This window comes from Peromyscus leucopus, chromosome 5 (assembly GCF_004664715.2).
Source record: "Peromyscus leucopus breed LL Stock chromosome 5, UCI_PerLeu_2.1, whole genome shotgun sequence".
Classification (NCBI taxonomy): domain Eukaryota; kingdom Metazoa; phylum Chordata; class Mammalia; order Rodentia; family Cricetidae; genus Peromyscus; species Peromyscus leucopus.
In genome coordinates this window covers 89,718,134-89,741,725 of record NC_051067.1, presented here as the reverse complement: position 1 = coordinate 89,741,725, position 23,592 = coordinate 89,718,134, and the positions used below count along the sequence as shown (strand labels likewise).

At 43.9% G+C, this 23,592-nt stretch overlaps 1 protein-coding gene across 1 annotated transcript in view; it reads left to right on the top strand.

The window, feature by feature from the left end:
• Frem3 (FRAS1 related extracellular matrix 3) overlaps positions 1-23,592 on the top strand; it is a 60,032-nt gene that overhangs the window by 27,509 nt on the left and 8,931 nt on the right. The window contains 6 exon segments of the mRNA XM_028881760.2: positions 6,715-6,861; positions 13,232-13,462; positions 13,664-13,780; positions 14,094-14,102; positions 18,291-18,520; positions 18,522-18,543. Coding sequence (XP_028737593.1) covers positions 6,715-6,861; positions 13,232-13,462; positions 13,664-13,780; positions 14,094-14,102; positions 18,291-18,520; positions 18,522-18,543 — 756 coding nt within the window.

Sequence of the window (23,592 nt, the reverse complement as noted above, 5' to 3'; positions counted from 1 at the left end):
CATGACAAATGGCCCGTTTCTCAGCAGGAGACGATGGGGAAAAACAAACACCGTGATAGGCTTTGCATAGTTTTTCACTTATTTACTAGCTCTGGGACCTGGACCGAGGCACGGCCACAGAACCACAGGGCTGTAATTTGTCCAATGTCAGTACACTGGCTCCTGATAGGAAGGGCAGTTGTTAAGAACTGGGTCTTCACAGGAGATAGAGAGAGTGGAAGAACATGATAACATTACGCAGTCAGGACTGAGGCTGCACACTCTTCAGGCAGCTCCTCTGCCTTCCAGACTTCATTCTCCTGACTCAGGCTCAGACCACCAGAGAGCTTAAAACTCACACTTAATTTGTCAAGTCCTCTTGGATTTACACTCAGTAATATAATTTGTCTAAACAGGGGCATAAATTAATGTTTTTCTGCTGCTAACAGCAGTGCCTCATACTAAGATGGGCAGGAAAAAAATATTGGGGATTAAACCTGAAAATTAGTTCAGAAAAAATGTGATTCCTCTTCCTTCCCTGAGATGGGAGACACTGAGGTCCCAGAGGCAGATCCCCCACAGGGCCAACTCCAGTTAGTACCATTGCTGAGACTCGTCTCCTCCCTCCGAGTCCAGCACGGCTGCCACATCTTGCCACCTCCCTGTGTGCCAAGTGCACCTATGGAGAGCTGCTGGCATCCAGCCAGGTGTGTTGGCACATACCTTTAATCCCAGCACTCCGGAGGCCTTGGCAGAAGAGACCCGTTATTTCCTGTGGTTCATTCACTTGTTGGCCAGCCTTCTCTGCGAAGGCTGTTCTCCCTCCCCAAGCCCCGCCCCCCCCCACCTTCTGTGGTCTCTGTAGGTGACCAGCCTTCTCCTCCAGCCCACATCCCTGAAAGTTTAGAATTCCAGAATGCAAAGTTGTATGCAATGTCTGCATGTCATCATCTTTGATCCTTGTAACAATCTCAACACAGAAGGGAGAATTCTTGGAAAGAAAACTGGTTTTTGTGTGTACATGTTCCTGTCTGTACAAGTGTGTGTGTATGCATTTTCATGCACGTGGAGAGAGAAGGAGAAGGGGGAAAGGAGGGAGAGAGACAGACAGACAGACAGAAGTGTGCTTTAGTAATGACCTAAGCCTATCTCATCTAATCAAGCTGACAACCAAGCCTGACCACACTAGCCCACATGTTAATGACATCTATGTATTTCTGCTCTCCTATATACTGAAAACTGCTAACACAGTCTTGAAATATATTTGATTTAATTCTCTAAGATTGCTTTGAGATTTCTCCAGGTGCCTTTATTTTCTGTCCAAATCAAGCAATGCCTCTATTGAGCTATGCCAAACATCTAAGAAAACCTGTTATCTCCTTGAGTTGCTTCCGGGAACTTACACTGAGTAACTATTTCTAAAGAATGGGCATAGGGCAAAGAACACATGTATTGTGCACAGCAGCACATGTTGTCCTTTTATAACCAAGATGGAGAGCCAAAATATCATCAACACAGTTTGGAGGCACCTCCAAAAAGAATGTTCCAGACATTTCTTTGTTACTGGATTAGAGCAAGAAATCTTGACACCTGCCACCTCATCCTCCAAAGCAAAGGCCTCTCCCAGCAGCACTCACCCACGGCTTCAAAGGGGCTAGAAGTACATCCAAGAGCAAAGCCGCACACTGTACCCTCAGCTTAGTGTAGCAGGCTTTCTTTTAGTCCACCAACCAGCTCCCAAATCATGAGGAGACTTATTGTTGTGAATGCTCGGCCTTAGCCTAGGCTCATTTCTCGCTAGCTCTTATAACTTAACCTGTTTCTCTTCATCTACGTGTTGCCTCGGGGCTTTTTACCTTTCTCTCTTTCTGCGTATCTTACTTTTCCTGATGTCTCCAGGGCTGGCAGGCAGGGAGCTGCCTGGCTTCTGGCCCCGGGCATGTCCCTCTCCTCTTCCCTCGCTCTCTCCTCCCTTTTCTTTCCTTTTGCCTAGATTCCTCCTCCTTATTCTCTCTGCCCATCAGCCTGCCTATCCCTCTCCTGCCTAGATATTGTACAGCTTTTTATTAGAAATCAAGTGCCTGAGGCAGGCAAGGTGCAACTAATGCAACACATCTTTACATAACAAAACAAATGCAGCACAAACGAATGCAACACATCTTTACATAACAAAACAAATGCAGCACAAACGAATGCAACACACTTTCATATTTAAAGTAATACTCCACAACAGCTTAGGTCAATACAACTAAAGAAGCAGTTACAGAGATCTCAAGCCTTTGGGAGACTTTAATTTTGGTTTTTTACTTCTTTTCTGAAAACCTTAATGTGTAGTTACACAAGAATAGTTTACCATTTTAGGAACAGAATGCTGGAGTCTGAGATATTGACTCTGCATGGAGGTGGTCTTCCCTCCCAGAATCCTGAAGCACTGAGGGGGGAGAATTGGGCTGACCTATAGAATAATTGAATAAATGTGACTTAAACCAAAGCCTGAGGAATGGCAGCCACCTGGAGGATCACCCTGTCTCGGGGGAGAGTGACATGGCTTCCCAACAACGTCAGAAACTGTCACCCACAACTCCAGACACTTGGGTGAAGACTTCGGGAAGTAAATGAAGACCCAGGGGACATGCAACTCAGCTTTTCTCTTTCTTAATTTGGAAACTGTTCTATCTCAGGTTTCTTTTACCCAAATTTATAGCTGTTTGGAAGGGGAAAAAAAGACTTCTATTTTTAATCTGAGGCCATGCAACTGTGCATATCAAAGCATAATTCAGAGGAATGCATCCCCATAAGGCACTGTGAAATGTTTTCTGAATGGTATGAACTATGCAACAGCTGTAAGCCCCAAATTATACTCCCAAATTCATAATAAAAAGCTGCAAATGAATTTAAATACATGTTAAGCTATATTATGATAAGAGCTGCAGGAGCGAAATGCTTATGACAATTGAAGTTATTTGAACATGAAAGTGTTCATTTAAATTATTAGCATCCCAAATACCCTACTCAACAATATTTTCTCCCCAAAATTTAAAGGCCTTAAACATTTGACAATAGCTGCTAATTTATCATTTGGTATTTAATTTTGCCTATTTGGGAGTCAGGATTTATTAAATAGAGTTTCAAGTTTTTCTCTAATTGTTTATAATCCCTTTTTAAGTTTTAAATGTTTTGCATTCATTTTCTATTCTGTGTGTACCACTGAGCTACATGCCCAGCACATATGAGAAGGTCAGAGTGTACCACTGGGCCACATCCCCAGCACATCCGCTTGCAGGGGTTGAGTCCCTCCTGCTTTGTGGGTTCTGGGATCGAACTCAGGTCATCAGGTTTATCTACAAGCACTGCTGACCCAATTTTTATTTTTAACTTTAATTCTAAATTCTTATATTTTTAAAGAAAACTTTATTTCTACAATAAGACTTAGTAACTAAGATAAATCAGGTATTGTCTTCCTGGATATAATACCTAGAGGTTTTGTCTTTTTTGCTCAGTAGTATTTGTGTGTATTTATAGTATACAATATGATAATTTGATAACTGTATAAAATATACTGCTGAATATAGTACTTGGATAAAAATTTAATGTATTTTTCTTACATTTCTCAACCTGATAAGAGACAGTTGTAAAGACAGGAGTCTCACTGTGCACTGGTCATGTAGCTCAGTGGTAGAGGACTTCCTAGAAGACTCTAAGCCTGGATTCATGTCCCATCACTGCAAAAAAAAAAAAAAAAAAAAAAAAAAAAAAAAAAAAAAAAAAAAAAAAAGCATTATCACTTTGTGCCCTTGTTGGGTCAAGTGGAGATGAAGAGCTGATCTAAGTATGATCATAAATACCGTTTATTGCCACACAAAGAGTAGTTTTCTTAGATTCAGAACGTATAAAGAGGAATAATAATGCTGGGGGATGTTGTTCTGTATGCTGTGAATATGTGTTGCTCCAATTGGTTGATAAATAAAACACTGATTGGCCAGTAGTCAGGCAGGAAGTATAGGTGGGGCAAGCAGACCACAGAATTCTGGGAAGAAGAAGGGCTGAATCAGGAGTCGCCAGCCAGACACAGAGGTAGCAAGATGTCAAGGCAGAACTAACTGAGAAAAGGTACCAAACTACGTGGCTAAACATAAATAAGAATTATAGGTATTTAAGTGTAAGAGATAGCAATAAGCCTGAGCTAATGGCCAAGCCGTTATAATTAATATGTTTCTAAGTGATTATTTTATAAGCAGGCCACAGGACTGCAGGGGACTGGTGGAACCAGAGAAACCTTCCTACTATATAATAACACCACAATGGAGTAAATTAGCCTCAGAATGAGTTCCAAAGGTATAAAGGTGCTGGGATTAAAGACATGCACCACCACACCCAGCCATGAGTGTTTCTCAGGAGAAACTGGCTTGGCTACTGCAACGAAGTTCCTTCGTGACATATGAGGTCCCTTGATACTATAGCCAGTGTCCATGTCAGCAGACATGGCTTCAAAACCCCAAGGCTTACAGGGTACTGCCCTGGTGACCTGAGCTCTGTTTCAGAAATGTGGCTGACAGAGTGTAGTCTGTAACAACATGCATTCAGGACCTAAGCTCTTTAAATGCACTCTCAACTTTGTATGCATTTGGGGCTGTCATTGAGGTCGGCAACTTGAACCTGGGATCCGATAAGGATCAATGTAACTTTCCCTTGGATGGAAAGGATTTCAGGTTCTCAGGTACAGATCTGGCATGATGTCACACTGGGAAGAATTACTAAAATTTAAGATAGTAAACTGTCTGGAATTATTTAAACCTACATAGCAGACACTCACATTTCAGGAAGTCAGAAATTCTGCAATTAAGTTGTTATCTCTATCATTCGTTAATAGTTGTGTTAGTCAGCTTTTCTTTACTGTAACAAAGTACCTGACATAATCAAAATAAAAAGAAGAAACATTTACTATGTTTCACAACATTAGAAGCTGCAGCCCATTGTTGGTCTGTTGATTTGGGAGCTGTAGCAAGGCTGAGAGTATCACAATGGGAGTCTAAGGGGAAAAAGACCCTTCCTCATGGCCAAGGTGGAAGGGAGGATGAGGGAGAGCTTGGAGTAGTGATAGTCCCTTCAAAGTCATGGTTCAGGGAGCTAAACTCTGCCAGGAGGCTCCACCTCTTAAAGGTGGCATCATGTATAGGCCAGGTCCAGCATCCAATATTGTCATTGACAAAAGTCCATATTTAACTCAAATATAATGTCTTTACCATATTTTAATGGGTGCATATTTAGGACCAGTCTGTGGGAGATGATCAATATAAGGGGTATGAAGTTTCTTATGCTGTCTTACCACTTGGAGCTTCTTACATTTCATGACTAGTATTTGTTTTTTTTTTTTTTCTTCACAGTGTCTAATTGTATGTACTTGCAGTATGTATCCTTACACTGAAGCTCTGTCAAGCTGTTTCTTAGATATTTGTTTCTTTATTTCTGAGGCTGCTGGGTTTTGTTTGTTTGTTTGTTTGTTTGTTTGTTTTTTGGTTTTTCGAGACAGGGTTTCTCTGCGTAGCTTTGCGCCTTTCCTGGAGCTCACTTGGTAGCCCAGGCTGGCCTCGAACTCACAGAGATCCGCCTGGCTCTGCCTCCCGAGTGCTGGGATTAAAGGCGTGCGCCACCACCCCGGCGAGGCTGCTGTTATTTAGCAATGTTAGCAACAACAGCTTCAAAACCCCTATAGATGGACCTCACCTCTTGGCTTCATCTGGCCTCTCCCCGCAACACACCTGGTGCAAACATCTGCTGGGTGTCTTGCCACACTGGCTGTTTGTCCACACCAGCTGTCTGTCCACACTGCCTATGTTTCTCATTTCTCTAGAGCGAATCAATAGGCACTTCAACAGCAAGCATGGGCTTGCAGAAAGCAAGGGCTTGCCTTAGGTGTCAGGCCAGAGACTGATAAGCTCAGGCCTGAGGCCTAAGCTTTCATATTTACTTATCTTGCTCAAGGACTAGGCTAACTGGGCAGAGAGAAGTAGGAGAATGCCTTGAATTGAGATGTTAGGACAGAAGTAGAGGCTGTTCTTAAGGCTAGCAGAAATTTAAAAATATAAATAATCCAGTTATTAGTCAAAGGTATATTACACCAGAGGTAGAGAGCCTGGTGTGTATCAGGTCTGCGTTCCTTTAAAACTATGATGAAAGTTGAGAAACTCACAATAGTCTGTAACGCCAGCTCTAAGTGCTTTGACACCCTCTCCTGGCATCCACTGGCACCTTCACCCATGTGCACATACCTAAACACACATGTGCTTGCACACACACACACACACACACACACACACACACACAAATAAAAAATTAAAAATAAATAAATAAAAACCCTGATGAAAGTAGCTGACATGTATTGGATACCTCATTTGTGCCCAACAATTTGTAGTATTGTTTCTCTAAGCCTTTGGTTCTCAGCCTTCCTAACACTGCGGTCCTTTAGTGCAGTTCCTTATGTTGTGGTGACTCCAACCATACAGTTATTTTTATTGCTACTTCATAATTGTAATTTTGCTATTGTTATGAGTCTTAATGTAAAAATCTGATATGCAACCCCTGTGGTGATCGCTACCCATGTGGTGAGAATCACTTACAATGTTCTCTAGAAAATTAAAGATCCTTTCTCCTCTACAAAGAATAATAATTCTAAGTGCCCTGATCATTAATTTTCATCGCTTCTGCTGATGTCTTCTTTATCCCCATCAATCCCAGGAGGAAACAAACTGACCAATCAAGCTTTCAGTCTAAACTGGGCTTGGATTTCTTTGGAAAGACAGTACTACATTGTGGATGAAGATTCCACGTTCTTGGAAGTGACCCTCACACGCAGGGGATACCTTGGTAGCACATCCTTCATCAGTAAGTAGCTTGGGATTGGTTGTCAGCAAAAAGATGTGGGAACATAAAAGCAGAGTGAAGGAGCATCAGGAGCCAGTTTGGTGGAAATACCTACAAAAGTTACAGGAAAACTGTGTTGTATGAGCTATAAGCTGATACGCTTTGATTATTTTCTGTGTGTTTTCCATTTTCTAACAGATAATATTCTTTTTCTTCTCTATAACTCAAAAAACTCCTGGAAAATTTAGACATTTCTTACCCATCCCACAATCTCCAGCTCACCCAATTTCTTTTCTTTTTTTTCTTTTGAAAATAGATTCTTCTCTCATATATTACATCCCGCCAGTTTCCCCTCCCTCCACTCTTTCCAGTACACACACACACACACACAACACACACACACACACACACACACACCGTCCCTTCTCCCCCCTTGTTTCACTCCGTCATTTCCTCTTCAGAAAAGAGCAGGCCTCCAAGAGACAACAGCCGAACAAGACAAAACAAGATACACTAAGACAAGGCTAAGCCCTCAAGAGGATGGACAAGGCAACCCAACAGGACCGGGAGTCCCAAGAGCAGGCGGAAGAGTCAGAGAAGCACCCCCTCCCACTGTTAGGAGACCCACAAAAGCACCAAGCTAACAGCCATAACACACACAGAGACCCGGTGCAGACCCTTGCAGGCCGTGTGTTTGCTGCGTCAGAGTCTGAGCCCACGCGAGCCCTGCTTAGTTGATTCAGTGGGCCCTGGTCTCCCGTGTCTTCCATCCGCTCTGACGCCTACAGTCTTTCCTCCTGATCTTCTGCTGAATTCTCCAATCTCCAAGGACCGCCCGATAGAGACCTCTAACTTAGATTCTGTCTCCATATAATGTCTGTGGGTCTTTGTACCCGCTCCCATCTGCTGCCAGAGGAATTCCCTTTGATGATGACTGGATAAGGCACTGATCTGTGAGTATAGCAGACTATCATTAGAAGTCATTTTACTGTTTTCTTTTTCTTTCTTTCTTTCTTTTTTTTTTTCTGGTTGTTGTTGTTTTGTTTTGTTTTTGCCAGTTGTATGGTTCCATTCTGGATCCCTGGACTGTGCAGTCTCCCGGGTCCCTAGCCATCCAGGCAGAGTAGAGCATGGCTCCCTCTTGTGGAGTGAGCCACAAGTGAAACAAACATTGGTTGGCCACTCCCACAAGTTCTGCGCAGCCATTGCCCAGCACATCTTGAAGGCAGGACAGAGTGTAGGTCCAGGGTTTGTGGTTGGGTTGATGTCCGGTTTCTCTTTCCGCAGCCTGCAGAGTACCTTCTTGTGCCAGAGACTAGGATGTAGGGGTGAAGGCTCCGCTCCGTGCAGGCACCAGCTCAACCTCTCTACAAGTGGACATTGTCCTCTGCAGTGTGGCCCCCTGTCGGTTTTCAGAGAGAGACCTTCTGTCCTAGCATCAGCCTGGGTTGTTTAGGGATCTTCAGGGGACCCCCTTAGCCAACAACTAAACCAAATGCAACCCTGTCCCACCACTGGAAGGCTGGCCTGGCTGCAGATGACGGCCAGTTCAGATTCTATATCCTCCATTACTAGGAGTCCTCACTAGGGTCACCCTCATAGATTTCAGGAAGTTCCCACTGTGCTACATTTCCATACCACCTCCTCCAGTGCCCCCAATTCTGTCTCTCCCCATACTCTATCCCTCCATCCCTCTCACCCCTCACAACCTGATCTCTCACAATCCCATTCCCATCCACCTCCAGCCCACCAACAAAATCTATTCTATTTCCCTTCCCAGGAAGATTCATGCATTCCCCCCAGAGCCCTCCTCTCTACCTACCTCTCTGGGCCTGTGGAGTGTAGCCTGGTTATCATTTACTTAATAACTAATATCCACTTATAAATGAGTACATACCATATTTGTCTTTCTGGGTCTGGACTACCTCACTCAGGATGATTTTTTCTAGTTCCGTCCATTTGTCTGCAAATTTCATGATGTCCTATTTTTTTTAACAGCCGAACAACACTCCATTGTGTAAATGTACCACATTTTCTTTATCAGTTCTTTGGTTGAGGGACATCTAGGTTGTTTCTGGTTTCTGGTTATTAGGAATAAAGTCACAATGAACTTCTTTTAAAATTGATTTTGAGTGTAGAATTCATTGCCATGCTTAGTTCTAGCTATTCTTCTCAATTATTATTTTCTAATTAATTGCTGTTTTAAATTGAACTACTTGATTATATGTAATTGTTTTAATCCAGCTCTGAGGTTCTAATTTGCTTAAGGACATGCACAGTGTCAAGTTTTCTATGCTTTACAAACACCTACCAGCAAAACATAGCTTTTTGGAGTAAAGAGACAGGCAGGGTCTGCATAGAGGATCCAATTACTATCTTTAATAATTAATAATAATTGTTCTAAGAACCCACTACATTTTGACAGCACTGTTAACTACCAGAACCTTCAGGAGTCATTTTGCCTTTATTTTCATGATCTCTTGAGGAGAATATGTTATCTTCTGGGCGGTTTTGAGACAGGGTCTCACTGTGTAGCCCTGGCTGTCCTGGAACTTCCTCTGTAGACCAGGCTGGCCTCAAACTCACAGAGTTTGTCTCTGCCTCCAAGCGCTGGGATTAAAGGAGTGCACCACTACACCCAGCCTCTTTTGTTGCTGATGTTCATTTTACAAATGAACAACGAGAGCTTCACGGACAAGCAGAATTCCACTTAGAGTCCAGCTACCATATCGAAATCAGTGAAGGGGATTCAGGAAGGAAACATGGCACAGGAAAGGTTAGTCAAAGAAAGGTGTGCTTTACAGGAGGCCCCGGGAGCAGACTTTCTCTTAGGTCAGCTGAAGCCTCAGCCCACCCCTCAGGTCCTTTCATCCATGCGTGGCTGGAATTGCTGGCAAGAACTTCAACTGAAATATGCAACCTTTCTCTTTCAGGGCTTGGCTTCCGCAACCTGTCGTCCAAGGCCTCCTTGTGAGTTTGAATTAGCGTGTCAGGAAGAATTTCCGTATTCCACCTTTAGAGTAGCGGCTGTGAGGAGCACTTGGCTGTGTGTGACTGAGATGCTCAGGAGGCCTTGCACCTGGGCCAGCCCCTCCCCGACTTGCACCCTTGCCATCCTCTAGCTCACATAAGAGGCCCATGTGTCACAGCTGTCCTCTGCAGCAGATAGCTGGCTCCACTCTCACAGGGACCCTAGCAACGTGACTGTGGAAGCCGCCTCTTGCTGCTTGAAGAGAGCCTCTAACATGGCTCGCTCCACTGCTCCATGAAGTCCCCCTGAATCCCCCGACCACCCCAGACCAGGACTACCAGCAGAGCACAGGTAGCAGGAAGCCCGGTTTCCTGTTCAAGCTCTGGCTTTTCCAGAGTATTCCATAGAACACAGGCTTCCTCATACATGGAATGTCCACCTCATAATGCCTTGATAGCTGATACGTGACAGTAATTCAGAATGATACTCAAATGATGACCACTATTGTTACTCCATGGCACTATCAGAGTTGAGACCATCTGTTCATCTGTGTATGTCCCCATACATGGAAAACCCCTTGAGGGTAGTTGTGGCTGTACCTTATTCCCTGCGACAGAATGCTGATACCCTCCATAAGTACTGAGCAAGGAGCCACATTCCAGCTTTATTTCTGTAACAGTGGCACCTTCTTCCAAGCCTCCACTGAGGAGATCACTCACCTCCTTGCAGTCTTTACTTCCAACACGTGGCCAAGGGTGTGCTTCTAAATATCGGACAGTCACTCTTGGCTTCCAAATTCTATGAATGCGTCTGTGTGTGTGTGTGTGTGTGTGTGTGTGTGTGTGTGTGTGTGTGTGTGTTTGTGTGTGTGTTATGCATACATATGGGTCACACATGAGTGTGCAAGGGTGCACACGCATGTGGAGCCATGGCTTGACATCAGGTATCTTCCTCTATCAATCTGCACTTTATCTTCTGAGAGAATCTCCTCACTCAACCTGGACCTTATCAATTCTGCTAGATGGGCTGAGCAGCAAGTTCCAGGGATCCACTTGTCAGCAGCCCCCCACCTCCAGGACTAGGGTGACAGATGCACGTGAAGCCTGGCTTGTCCCTGGGTGCTGTGGGCCTGGACACAGTTCCTCAGGCTTCTCTGCAGACACTCTACTCCCTGAGCCACACCCCAAGTTCAGCCTTTCTTTCATAGGCTTACAAGACAAAACCAGCTCTCCTACCCAAGAAACGATGTTCATGTTTTACAGCCGAGGGTCATCATCCACGAAGTTTCAGATAATTTGACAAGGAGGCAGCAGAATTATACAAGCAGCTATTAATCTCAGTTTTTTGGCAGACCCGGTATCATTTACAAGGATTAAATTATTACAGTTGATTTCACACACTCAAACAACTACAGACTCAAAAATTTTAATTGAATATACAATTTTATTATTTTTATTGAAAAAAATTAGCTGCATGTGGTGGGGCACACCTTTAATCCCAGACTTGGGAGGCAAAAGCAGACGAATCTCTGTGAGTTTGAGGCCAACTTGATCTACATAGTGAGTTCCAAGACAGCCAGGGCTGTGGAGAGAAACCCTGCCTCAAAGAAAATTAAATAAAGGGGCTGGAGAGATGGCTCAACAGTTAAGAGTACTGGCTACTCTTCTAGGGGACCCAGGTTCAAGTCCTAGCACCCACATGGCATCTCAGAACTGTCTGCAACTCCAGTTCCAGGGGATCTGACACCCTCACACAGACAAAACACCAATACACATAAAATAAAAAATTAAATAAATAAAATCACATGGGGTTTCCCACAAACATTGGCGGACCTCTCTACCTCATGGGGTTTCCCACAAACATTGGTGGACCTCTCTACCTCAGGACCTTTGTTTCTACCTTCTCTCCTTTCCCACACACCCCACCCTGCCATACAGAATCAAACAAAGAAAAGTGCTTGACACGTCACAGGCAAAGAGACTTTATTCAGACTCAGGGAGTCTTCACCGCTGTGTCTGACCGACACCGGCTGTTTTACATATTCCTGAGCTGTTTGGATTGCTGTGGACGAGTTTCTTCTGTAAGTCACTAACTCCTCCTTCCTGACAACACTCCAGTCAGTCCCCACCTCTCCGTTTTCACTATCATGGATCTATTGTCTGGAAAACTGTAGTTAGCTTTTTTGTTGCTGTTTTCGGTTTTTTTTGTTTGTTTGTTTGTTTGTTTTTTACTCTTTTGGGTTCTACCACCCAGCTCTCAAATAAATACTTATCCTTACTTACGAATGCCAGCCTTAGCCTGGCTTATTTCTAGCCAGCTTTTCTTAACTTAAATTATCCCATCTACCTTTTGCCTCTGGGCTTTTACCTTTCTCTGTTCTATATACCTTTCTTTTCTTCTTACTCCATGTGTGGCTGGGTGGCTGGCCCCTGGCATTCTTTTCTCCTCCTCCTTCTTCTCGATCCTCCCTTTTTCTTTACTCTCTTTGTCTGCCAGCCCCGCCTATCCCTCTCCTGTCTAGCTATTAGCTGTTCTTTATTAGACCATCAGGTGTTTTAGACAGGCAAAGTAACACAGCTTCACAGAGTTAAACAAATGCAACATGAAAGAATGCAATACATCTTTGCATCATTAAACAAATATTCCACAGCATAAATGAATATAACACATCTTAAACTAATACTCCGTAACAGAAATCTACTAAGAATTCTCTCATAATCAAAAGTCACTAAACAGGCTGGGTGTATGGGGATGATGCTCAGCTGGCAAGGTAACTGTCTAGCATGTGGAAAGCTCTGGCCTGGATCCACAGCACCAAATAAAGCCAGATGTGGTGATCCATGCCATAATCCCAGAACTTGGGAGATGGAGACAAGAGGGTGAGAAGTTCAAACTCATACTCAACTACTCAGAGAGTTAGAAGTCAGCCTGCAGAAATAGAAATTTTCATAATATATTCTCTCAGTGATATTTATTGAGGACTTCTTATGTACCAAGCATAATTGCACTCACTGTGTAAACAGTGAGCTCTCTAGGGGCTGGAACTGTTTCTCACTCATCTTCAAATTCCCAGCATTTGACCAATCAGAGGTCATAGGTTAATAAATGCTAAAATGAACCCATCAGTGGCTGTTCCCCTTTCATTCCTCCTTGGTGCTTTCGGACAGCATGCTGTCTTTTTGCAGAGGAACCCAAGGCCCGGCACATACTTACAGCTGCTCTACCCCACCCTTCCTTCCTGCTTTCCTCTCAATCAGCTCACTTCTGTTTTCTCTTTTAGCCGGGAACAATGTTCACAAATATCTTTTGGGGACATTAAAAGGAAGCAATAACTATGTTATCTATTTTGTCAACAATAGAAACCACTTTGAAGGGAAAATATCCCTTCCGACTTAAATTGAGTTTCCTGACCTTTGTCAGGCATTGAAACCAAAGAGGAGACCACAAAAGAAAGTGAAGATTTCAGAGGAACGGCTCCTAAACAGGTCCACTTCAGCCCCGGCCAGTCTACAGCCACGTGGAAGGTGGGACTTATCCCCGACAATAAGTATGAGGTCTCAGAATCTTTCCAAATCATCCTATTAGAACCTGGCATGGCTGCACTAGAGTTTCCAGAGACAGCAATAGTTGAAATTGTGGATCCTGGAGATGGTATGTCACATACAATTTAGTAACCCAATTTCCCTGCTTTTCACTTAGTAATAAATACTTCACACCATTCTCATTCTTGACACAGTTAATCATATTGAAATGAAAGTAGGGGCCCATGACTGCACCCCTCTGCACAGGTCTGTTAAAATTCCAGGGACCAAGTTTAGATCCTGCTGAAACACCTTCTTGCATCTTTTCTAGAATCAACAGTTTACATTCCAGAGGCAGAATACAAACTATCAGAGGCTGTTGGGGAGCTTCTGGTTCCTGTAAGACGATCTGGAGACACGAGCCATCATTTATCACCTTTAAGTCTCAGTTTTCACATACCTTAAGTCACTTTCTCAGACCCTCACAACTTACACAAATGTAAAACCTTTTTTTCCATTCAGTCCATGAGACATAGGTGGTTGATTACTAAGACCAGTCATTGAAAAAACAAGTTCTTTTAAATAAAAGAATTGTAAAAGGTAAGTTTTTAGTGAGTAATAGCAGCATGGTAGCTTGAGTTTGTTTTTGTACTAAAACCTGTTTTGTGAGGTTATCTTTTTCAGTATGAAGCCCATCAGCCAGGTCTGTCTACCTGTGAGTCGGCCTTTCTTAGCAGGAGACCTAGTAGCTCTCGAAAAAGCAAGGCCTAGTTTTCATATATGAAAGGATGACTGGGTAGCTGCAGCCTTGGAGGGAGGAGCTGGCTGAGGTCTGCTTGCTGCTGCTACACTGATAAGGCCACAGCTCACCATCAACACCACCACAGACATCTGACACCGATACACTGGAGAAGGAAGTACAATCCAAAGGGCCTCTGTATCATTTAAAATGACAGAGGCTTGCCCACCACGGGACAACCGGCTTGGGATCATCCATGGTGATCTTGACGCCTTTGTTGTGGGCAGAGATTGTCACTCTTTGATTATATACAGCGGCTGCCACACAGGACAGCACCAGCCCCTGGCCGCCAGACCAAGAAGGTCTGAGAGATTTTCCTGTAGGGAGGAACTTGGGAAAACTGACCTGTCTTGGTAAGGCAGAGTAAAGCAGTTAACTCAACAGTGTCCATAGTTTGGGTAGTCCTGGTAGTGGGCAAGGCTTGGAACAGTTCTTTGGCCAGTGGTCAATGTTACCACACATGAAGCAAGCCTGCATGGAGTCCATTGCTGCCCATCTTTGGAGATAGCCTCAGATGCTGCTACCAGAAGCTGGTATTTTTGTCTATCCGGGAAGTCTTTTTCATTAAACACCATAGTCAGCAGAACTTTCTGAGGGGTTTAAGGACCATGATCTTACCTATTAAGTATAAGATTTTAAACAAACTACTTATTTCTAGTTACTTGCTTCAGGTTTAACCTTGACAACATATACAAAAGGCTAAATCTTGTCCCTGTAAATGAATTACATTCCTACTTACATGACTACAAACATAGTTCTGAGCACATTAAAGAATTTAATAATGTATAAGGTAAATGACTACTAATTTGTATGTTTTAATTATCTTTAACAGTTACAACAAGTTAGTAGCTTTTATAAGATTAGGATTTTACAAATTTATCCTTGTTAAATTTGAGTCTTAAAAATTTGAATAGAAGGTTCAAAAGACACTTTGTATCAAAATAAAACTTTAAACTATAAACACAGTCTACAGACAGACCAGGAAACTTATTTTTCTGATTCTTTAACAGTGTGCTTTATAGAATATCACAGGTTTTTGTATGACTCAGTTTACCTCAAAGAACTAAAGCTTAGAAAAGTTTAGCAAAGACAAAGAGGCTAGACATACATCTTCAAGTTAGTTTTTGCCAGCCTGAATAGACCTTAGGAATTTATAAACCTTATTCATCAAGTCTACCTTATTCATTAAACATATGCTATCTGTTACCTAAAAATTTCTGGAAGCCTGGTGCTGAACACAGAAAAGATGTAAGTGGTTAGACATACATCTCTGTCAGTTTCTCTTAACCTGAGTAGACCTTAATCATCAAACATATGCTGTTTTTAAGTCCTATTTTCTTTAAACATTTTTTATGGTTTTGTATTCATTTTTTAAATTCCAGAACAAAAGTCATCATATAAAAATCCATGAACTTACAAATCCTGGGATACAGAAAGTTTACACAATCAGAGAGAGATATCCCAAATCACAGAAAGGCATCCCTTTCCATGTGACGGGTGCCCAATAGAGTGAGAGAAGTTGCTGGATACACCAGCGTGGGTGTTATAGCAGCAGTAGGTTCCAGGAGCTGACACAGACGAAGTGGACAGCTCCTAAGTGACATTTACTTAAGTACCAGGAGAGAGCAGGTAGAGGGAAGAAGTGGCTGAAGAGACGGACTCTAAAGTTTGGAGTCAAATGTGATAGGTGGCAGAAGCCAGCAGAAACAAATGACCCATACCTTAGGAGAGTCCAGTCAGCAGCTTGGCGTGGTTAGGAGAGGTTGAGCCCCTTGGAAAGGGGTCCATTGATGCATCTCCTAGGTTTCTGCACCAGATGTATAAACTAACAACATGGCCACTTTATGGTATAGTAAGGGGAAAGTTGTGGGGTTTTGCTTTTGCTTTTGTTTGTTTGTTTTAATTGCAGATATGGGAGAGAGAACAGCCAGAGGCATCTGGAAGAGTCCAGGGCAGAGAAAGAAGTAGACTGAACACGGCCAGCAAACTGGACATGACCAGGGCTGTCTTTGAGAGGGAAAAAGAGGAGGGGATAGAAAATGGAGGAAAGATAATGAGAGAGGCAGAAACGGAGCACAGAGAAAACACAGTGAGGATAGCAGGGTTATAAGGAGCATGAGTGGCTGTGGGGAGGAACCCGTGAACTGTAGGAAGTTGGGGGGTGAGAAGGGTTGGGGCGACAGCGTGGCAGCACAGACATTGACATTTGTAACCGGACTTGCGCTGCTGGGGAGCCTGGGGTCAGAATCTGCGTTGGCATATTGATGGTGCCATGGGTAGCCACATTTTCCTTCTGCCCTACCTAGGTAAGGGAAATGACTCCTTTTGGTAGATGGTAACCAGCTTCTCCTGAAGAACACTGGCTTTTATCTAACCACCAGAAATCCTCCTATAGTCCAGGTTGATCTCATTTCTGGATATTTGGACTGCCTTTGGGAGTTTGGGGACTTGGAGTTTCCTTTGGACCTGACAGGAAGCAAGAGTCGGCAATAAAAGGAAACAAAGTCATGACGCGCAGATGTCTCAAAGTACTGTGGTAAATGAGAGTCAAGACAATAAGACCGCATGGTGTGTGTGTCTCCATTTATATGAATTCTCATGATATCAAATAAAGTTATGACACAAAGCAGATCTGTGGTTTCTGGGGGATGGGAGACAAGAGGAAGAGGGGTTGTAGGAAATGTAAGTCAATATTTGTGGGAGGAAAACAATGTCCTATATTACAATTATAGTGTTAGTTACATTTTATATGGATTTATCAAAACCAACAAGTTGTGCATTTACACTGGTAAGTCTTAACACAAGTCAACTGTTTCAACAAAATTTAAAGATGGGGCTAGAGAGAGAGCTCAGCAGCAAAGAGCATGCCCATGCTGTTCTTTCAGAAGACCCACGTTCAGTTCTTAGAATCCAAGTCAACAGCTCATAGTCCTCTGTAACTCCAGTTCCAGGAGATCAAATGCTCTCTTCTGGCCTCCATAGGCACTGCACTTATGTGCCCATATCTATACACACACACACACACACACACACACACACACACACACACACATATATATATATACACACACACACATAATTTAAAAAGTAAAAAAAAAAACCTAAAAATATACATATGTAAGGTGCATTGAATCCAAGCTAAAATCCCCTGATTAATCCTTCACTGTTTGCAAACTGACAGGTAATCTCGTGGCCATATGATGATGGTGGTGTGCAGGGAGCCCTAATCAGAGTGGGAATGAAAGATTGTGTAAATGCTGTGTCACTATGGCATGGGAAGGCAGGAAAAATTCTATGCAGTTGTCAGACTACGGACTTCCTGGTTCTCATTTCTCTGCCTCTCTATTTCCCCATCTATTAATGTAAGATCAAGGCTCATCCAGCTGTAGTATACATGACCGCTCCATGGTAAGGTCAAGGGAAAGGTTTTTATTGTGCAAAAAAAGAGAGAAAATATCCAGAGACATCTGGAAGAGTCCAGAGCAGAGAGAAAGAGAAACAGAATGGACATGGCCAGGGCTGTCTGAGAAAAGGGGAGACGAGCAAGAGAGAGAGAGCAAGAGAATAGTGGTAACAGCAGGGCAGGGGAAACCTTGCTGTTATAAAGAAAACAAAGGGTATCTACAAAGCAGGGAGCCTGGGAGGCGAGCGTGGACTGTGAAATATACATCAAGTACTTCGAGTAGGGACCAAGGGAGTTGGGAAGCCAGCATGGGCTTTGAGATGCAGTCACAGTGTCTCTCAATAGAGCCATGTGTCCCTTTTGCCAGAGGTGAGGGGAATGACTCCTTTTGGTAGATGGGAACTACTTTCATAAGTTCCTGAGGAACGCTAGCTTTTATCCAACTGCCAGAAATCTTTCTATTGTCCAGGTTGAGCTGGGCCTAGACTCAATTCCGGACTCAGTCAGTAGGCCTGCCCTTTTATTGGTGGAATGTCCTTGGGATCTGACACCTCCTTAAAGACTAGTAAATCTGCACCATGTCAAATAGACTGTGCTGAAAGCCTTCCAACTGCAGTATTAATACTTGTGAATGGAAGAGGTAAGTAAGTCATTAAAATGGCTGTTGCTTACAAATAGTCTGATAAACCAGGAAGAAACTCGCATTAGGAATTCTGTATCTTCTCACCATTCCTGTGTTTCTTCACATGCCTGCAGGTTCTGCCACTGGCACGATTCCTGCCATGGAGTTATCTTGGTCAGATTATGTCTCACGACCAGAAGACAACACCAGCATGCTCCACTTTGAGAAGGGTGAGACAGAGAAGACCTGCCAGGTCCTGATCATCAATGACTCCCTCTATGAAGAAGAGGAGTCCTTCAGCATTGCATTGAGCCGGCCAGGGGGAGAGCAGCTGGGAGCTAAATTCCCCACCTCCAGGGTAACTGATCCTGGCTGACAGAGAGGATGGTAAGTTCCCTTTCTGATCTAAGCAATGACTCAGCTTCTACTTTGCTCTTGCAGTTATAAGGTAAATAATATAATTTCGCTGGGCGGTGGTGGCGCACGCCTTTAATCCCAGCACTCGGGAGGCAGAGCCAGGTGGATCTCTGTGAGTTCGAGGCCAGCCTCGGCTACCAAGTGAGTTCCAGGAAAGGCGCAAAGCTACACAGAGAAACCCTGTCTCGAAAAACAAAACAAAACAAAACAAAACAAAATAATATAATTTCTAGATTACGTGTAGCTAGAGTTTTCCTGCCTTGCCCACAGTCAGGACAAATCTTTGTCACCCGCCAGTCCCACAGCCACTCAGACTCAACCAAGTAAACACAGAGACTTATATTGCTTCAAACTGTATGGCCATGGCAGGCTTCTTACTAACTGTTCTTATAACTTAAATTAATCCATTTCTACAAATCTATACCTTGCCACATGGCTCATGGCTTACCGGCATCTTCACATGCTGCTTGTCCTGGCGGTGGCTGGCAGTGACTCCTTCTGCCTTCCTGTTCTTTTATTTCTCCTCTCTGTTAGTCCCACCTATACTTCCTGCCTAGCCACGGCCAATCAGGTTTTATTTATTGACCAATCAGAGCAACTTGACATACAGACCATCCCCCAGCACAGCCAAGTGCAGACCATCTCAGACACCTGCACTCAGGCCTGTGGTCCTAATCATCCTCTATGCGGACCTGCTGGGTAAAGCCATGAGGAACCCGAGAACGGGCTCCCACAGGACATGCAGAACATCCCATAGCAGTTACGTGTAGCTCACATGTAGCCCTGGCTGGCCTCAAATTCTCTGTATTGCCAAAGATGGTGTTGAACTTCAGATCCTCCTATCTCTACCTCCCGAGTGCTAGGATTAGGGATGTAAGACACCATGCCTGTTGGATGTGCTGGGCATGGAAGCCAGAGCTTTGTGCATGATGGGCAAGCACTGTCAGCTGGCCACTATGGCAGCCCCTGTTCCCTTCACGCTCTACTCCCCGCTAAAGCTGTGCCGGAACGTTCCACAGGTGTAGACTCCACCAACACCAAGGACAAAATGGAGTGCAGGAAGGTTAAGACTTTGTGTATGACTTTATTCTAAAAAGAAGAAGAAAAAAAACCAGCACAGCTGCCAGGTAGTGGTGGCGCACGCCTTTAATCCCAGCACTCGGGAGGCAGAGCCGGGCGGATCTCTGTGAGTTCAAGGCCAGCCTGGTCTACAAAGTGAGTTCCAGGAAAGGCACAAAGCTACACTGAGAAACCCTGTCTCAAAAAACCAAAAAAAACCAAAACCAAAACTAAAAAAAAAAAAACAGCACAGCCAAAGGAGTCATGAAGGCTTAGAAGATCCCTAATCAAACATTTATGTCCCCAATAACATAAAGAGTCCTAAAATGACATAGGGGGACTCGAGAACTCTGTGTGCATACATCCGGTCCCCTTCCTAGGGCTCCTGATCTCTGAGGAGCCCAACTGAAACTCAGCCAAAGATGAAGGGGTTCCTCATTCCTCAGCACCAACCACCTCCTCCCACATGCGATAAGATGTTGCGAGCAAGTGTCACCATTGTCTTGTTTAAAGAAAAATGTTAGTAAACTCAAGAGTCAGATTCTGTCCATGGAGGCTAGTATTACATGACCACACTCTCATATCAGATCCATCAGACAGGCCTCAGTGGGGACCTGAGAAGCAGGGCGTCTATGCCCACATCTGAGCAGGATTAAGCTGGCCAGTACCATAGAACTAGTGTGACTGCTTCCTGTACATAGCACAGAGTTCCCATTAAGCTGAGAGCTGGGACAAGACGCAAACACGCCCGGGGTGGAGATGGGCAGGGGACATGCTCTCCAGGACAGCATGGCAGACTGATCACACAACAACATTCTGTTTAAGCTTTTGTCTCTAAAACCACCACAGAAAGGGAGTGGAGGAGTGAGATTGCTAGTGTCTGCTCTCCAGTGGCTTTGCTTGGCGTTCCCAGATCCTCAGCCCTGTCAATCACATCTCAGAGATGTGCAATGGGCTGGTTTTACACCACACCTCAGAGATACACAACACTAGCTTTGTGACATTCAAAAAAAAAAAAAAATTCAAGGACTAAGTTCAGTTCAAAACACATTTTCTAAAGTATCAAGAGCTAAGAATAAGAATAGTACCTGAGGTCTCTGTTTTCTTGTCAATGTATCCTGCAACAGTATCTCCATTACAGATGAGGTAGGGATTGGTGTTCTTAAAAGAACGTGGATGAAACAGGCAGTGGTGGCGCACACCTTTAGTCCCAGCACTCACAGAGGCAGAGGCAGGGGGATCTCTGTGAGTTCAAGCCTAGCCTGGTCTACAGAGTGAGTTCCAGAACAGCCAGAGCTACACAGAGAAACCCTGTCTCAAAAAACAAACCAAAAACGGTGTATTAAATTTCCAATATTCTTCTTTATGGAAATCTAAATTTTTGTTATATTTTTTGTTAGGCCTAAGACACATCCAGGAGTACTTTCTAGGAAGATCAATCATAATAAAAAATATCACTGATACCCTATTTTTTTAATCTAAGGTGTGTGGAGGTGGGGATTCTGTCTATTTTGTGCATGCTATGATATATCAGTGGATGATTCTGGGGTCTTTTCCCACCAACAAATAGCCAAGCCTCCACAGAGCACTGGCTTCTTCTTTGCAAGTTCCCTATACGCAGTGGTGGAAGTGCTGGCTAGTATTTTGGTAATAAGACGCTACCTTCATATTAGTTACCACCAGTCACTGTTGCTCAGTGAGCCCCACAAAAAGGACTGCATCCTTTCCGTTTGCCAATCTATGCCCACGATTCCATGGTGCAGCAACTCGGCAAGCGCACCTCTTGAAGGACATGTTCATACATGCACACAGACAGGAGTCGATGCAGAAGATGAGATCTGGAGCCGCTACTCAGCAAGGTTGTGTAATACGCCCTGATCCTCATTGTCACATCGTATGTGACAGGCTGACTTAGCATGAACACCTGAACAAGGAACCCAGCTCTTTACCAGCGAACTTTAAGGTAGAAATGTATGTAACGTGCTACTTAGTAAATGAACAAAAGCGGCTGATGCATTCTGACAGTCTTCTCACAGACAGAGCAAGCTTCTGTGCAGAAATGGAAAGTGCTTCTCATGATAAGAATCAGGAGTCAAAGTAAGTAGCCAGCCCAAGAACACACCCCACATGTATTGGACTCTTTAGGAAACCAGGAAACCCTCGCAGCAGCACACAAAGACAAAGGCAAATGTTTTGGCTAGCTTGTGAAGTGGCAAATTAAGTGTGCCTTGGTGTCCTGAGTTAAATTAGAGGAGACTGAAATGGCAGCGTTTCTTGGCTGCACATGAAAGACGGAGAAAGGGAAAGAACAGGCTGTCATTAGCCTCCTCACCTGGGCTAGCCTCCTCTCTCCACTCAGCCTCTGCACACTCTGGTGAAGCACTTGGGCTAGCCTCCTCTCTCCAACTCTTGTTCATGTTGGAAATAATAAAATTACATCCATAAGCCACGGATGCCACTCAGACAACAGAATGATGCTGATTTAATTCCAAGACTTCATTTTCTTTGGGTATATACCCACTAGTGGGTTAATAAATCATATTTTATTTTATTATTTTATTTTTAAATTCACTCTCTGACAATTCCATGCACTATGTAAGGTACTTTGTCCACATTCACCCCACCCCCGCAATCCCCCTGCATAACACTCCCACTTCTGCTGAGTTTAGGGATTCGTGAGTGTGGGGTTATTTACTGGATTCAGGGGAACTGGTAAGCGACTGCATCCCTAAGGAAAAATGACTCCCAACTGCCCATAGCTGCTCGGCTAGGTATGGTACCTCATGTGCCCCCCACCATCCATACTAGACTGTTAACCACAGGTGTTATAAAGACCACAAATGTAATGGTCATGTCAAGTTCAGAAGACAGCACTTCACACCACCCCTCCCCATCCTCCAGCGCCTCCATTTTTTTTTCTTTTTTTCTTTTTTTCTTTCTTTTTTTTTTTTTTAAACTGCATGCATGCATGTTTGTCTAGGCATCACATGAATATCTGGCATCCTCAGAAGCCAGTAGAGGGTATTAGAGCCCCTGGAATTGGAGTTATAGACAGTTCTGAGCCACAAACAGAGTGCTGGGAAATGAACTCATAGCCTCAGGAAAAGCAGCCTGATGTCTAAGCCTTTTCTCCAGCCCTCCTACACTCTGCTTGCCTCCCTTCTGTGATGCTCCTTCAGCCTTGGGGAGGGCTGGGGCAAGGAGGGGCATGTTTTGTGTAGTCCAGAGGATGGTCTATAATAACTGTGTTCCCAGTTGTGTATGAATGGGTTTATTAAGTACATCACAAGCCAAAGCAAAAGAAGAAATAACAAATATAGACAGACAGACAGTAGCAAAACATCATCAAATTGGATACTCAAAATACCCAGCAGTCCACGTTGGAATCCTGAAGAAGCTGGTTCTGATATCAGCTAAGGAACGCAGCTGCAGCGGAACAGATGTGAGAGCGAGGGCACACAGGCCAAGTTTCTTCCGAGTCCTTTTCTCTGGGCTGCTGCCAGACTGTGCAGTCCACATTTAGAGTAGGTCTTCCTGCTTCTGCTAATCCAGTCAGGAAAGTCCATCACAGGCTGCCCAGAGCCTTACTTCAGTTGATTCCAGATGCAGTCAAGCCGACAGCCAAGAAGAGCCATTATAATATCAATACCAAAAAGCTGGTGCCTCAATGGAACATAAAAAATGGCATTAGAGAAGAAAAGAAGGACAACAGAACTGGGTGGAAGAGGAAACAATTAACTGGAAGGCAGCCTGGGGCTGCAGGGCTGCGCAGAGGGCTTTGCCTCCTGCTTTTGTGGTCTTAAACTGGCAGAACCCCACACATGTGTGGGTGCATGCATGCACACCCATGTGTGCACACACACACGTAATATTCCTCCCTATTAGCTGTCACATTTAAATGCAAATGGATTAAATTCATAAAATAAAAGTGACTGAAGGGACTTAGAGAAAAAGAGCCAT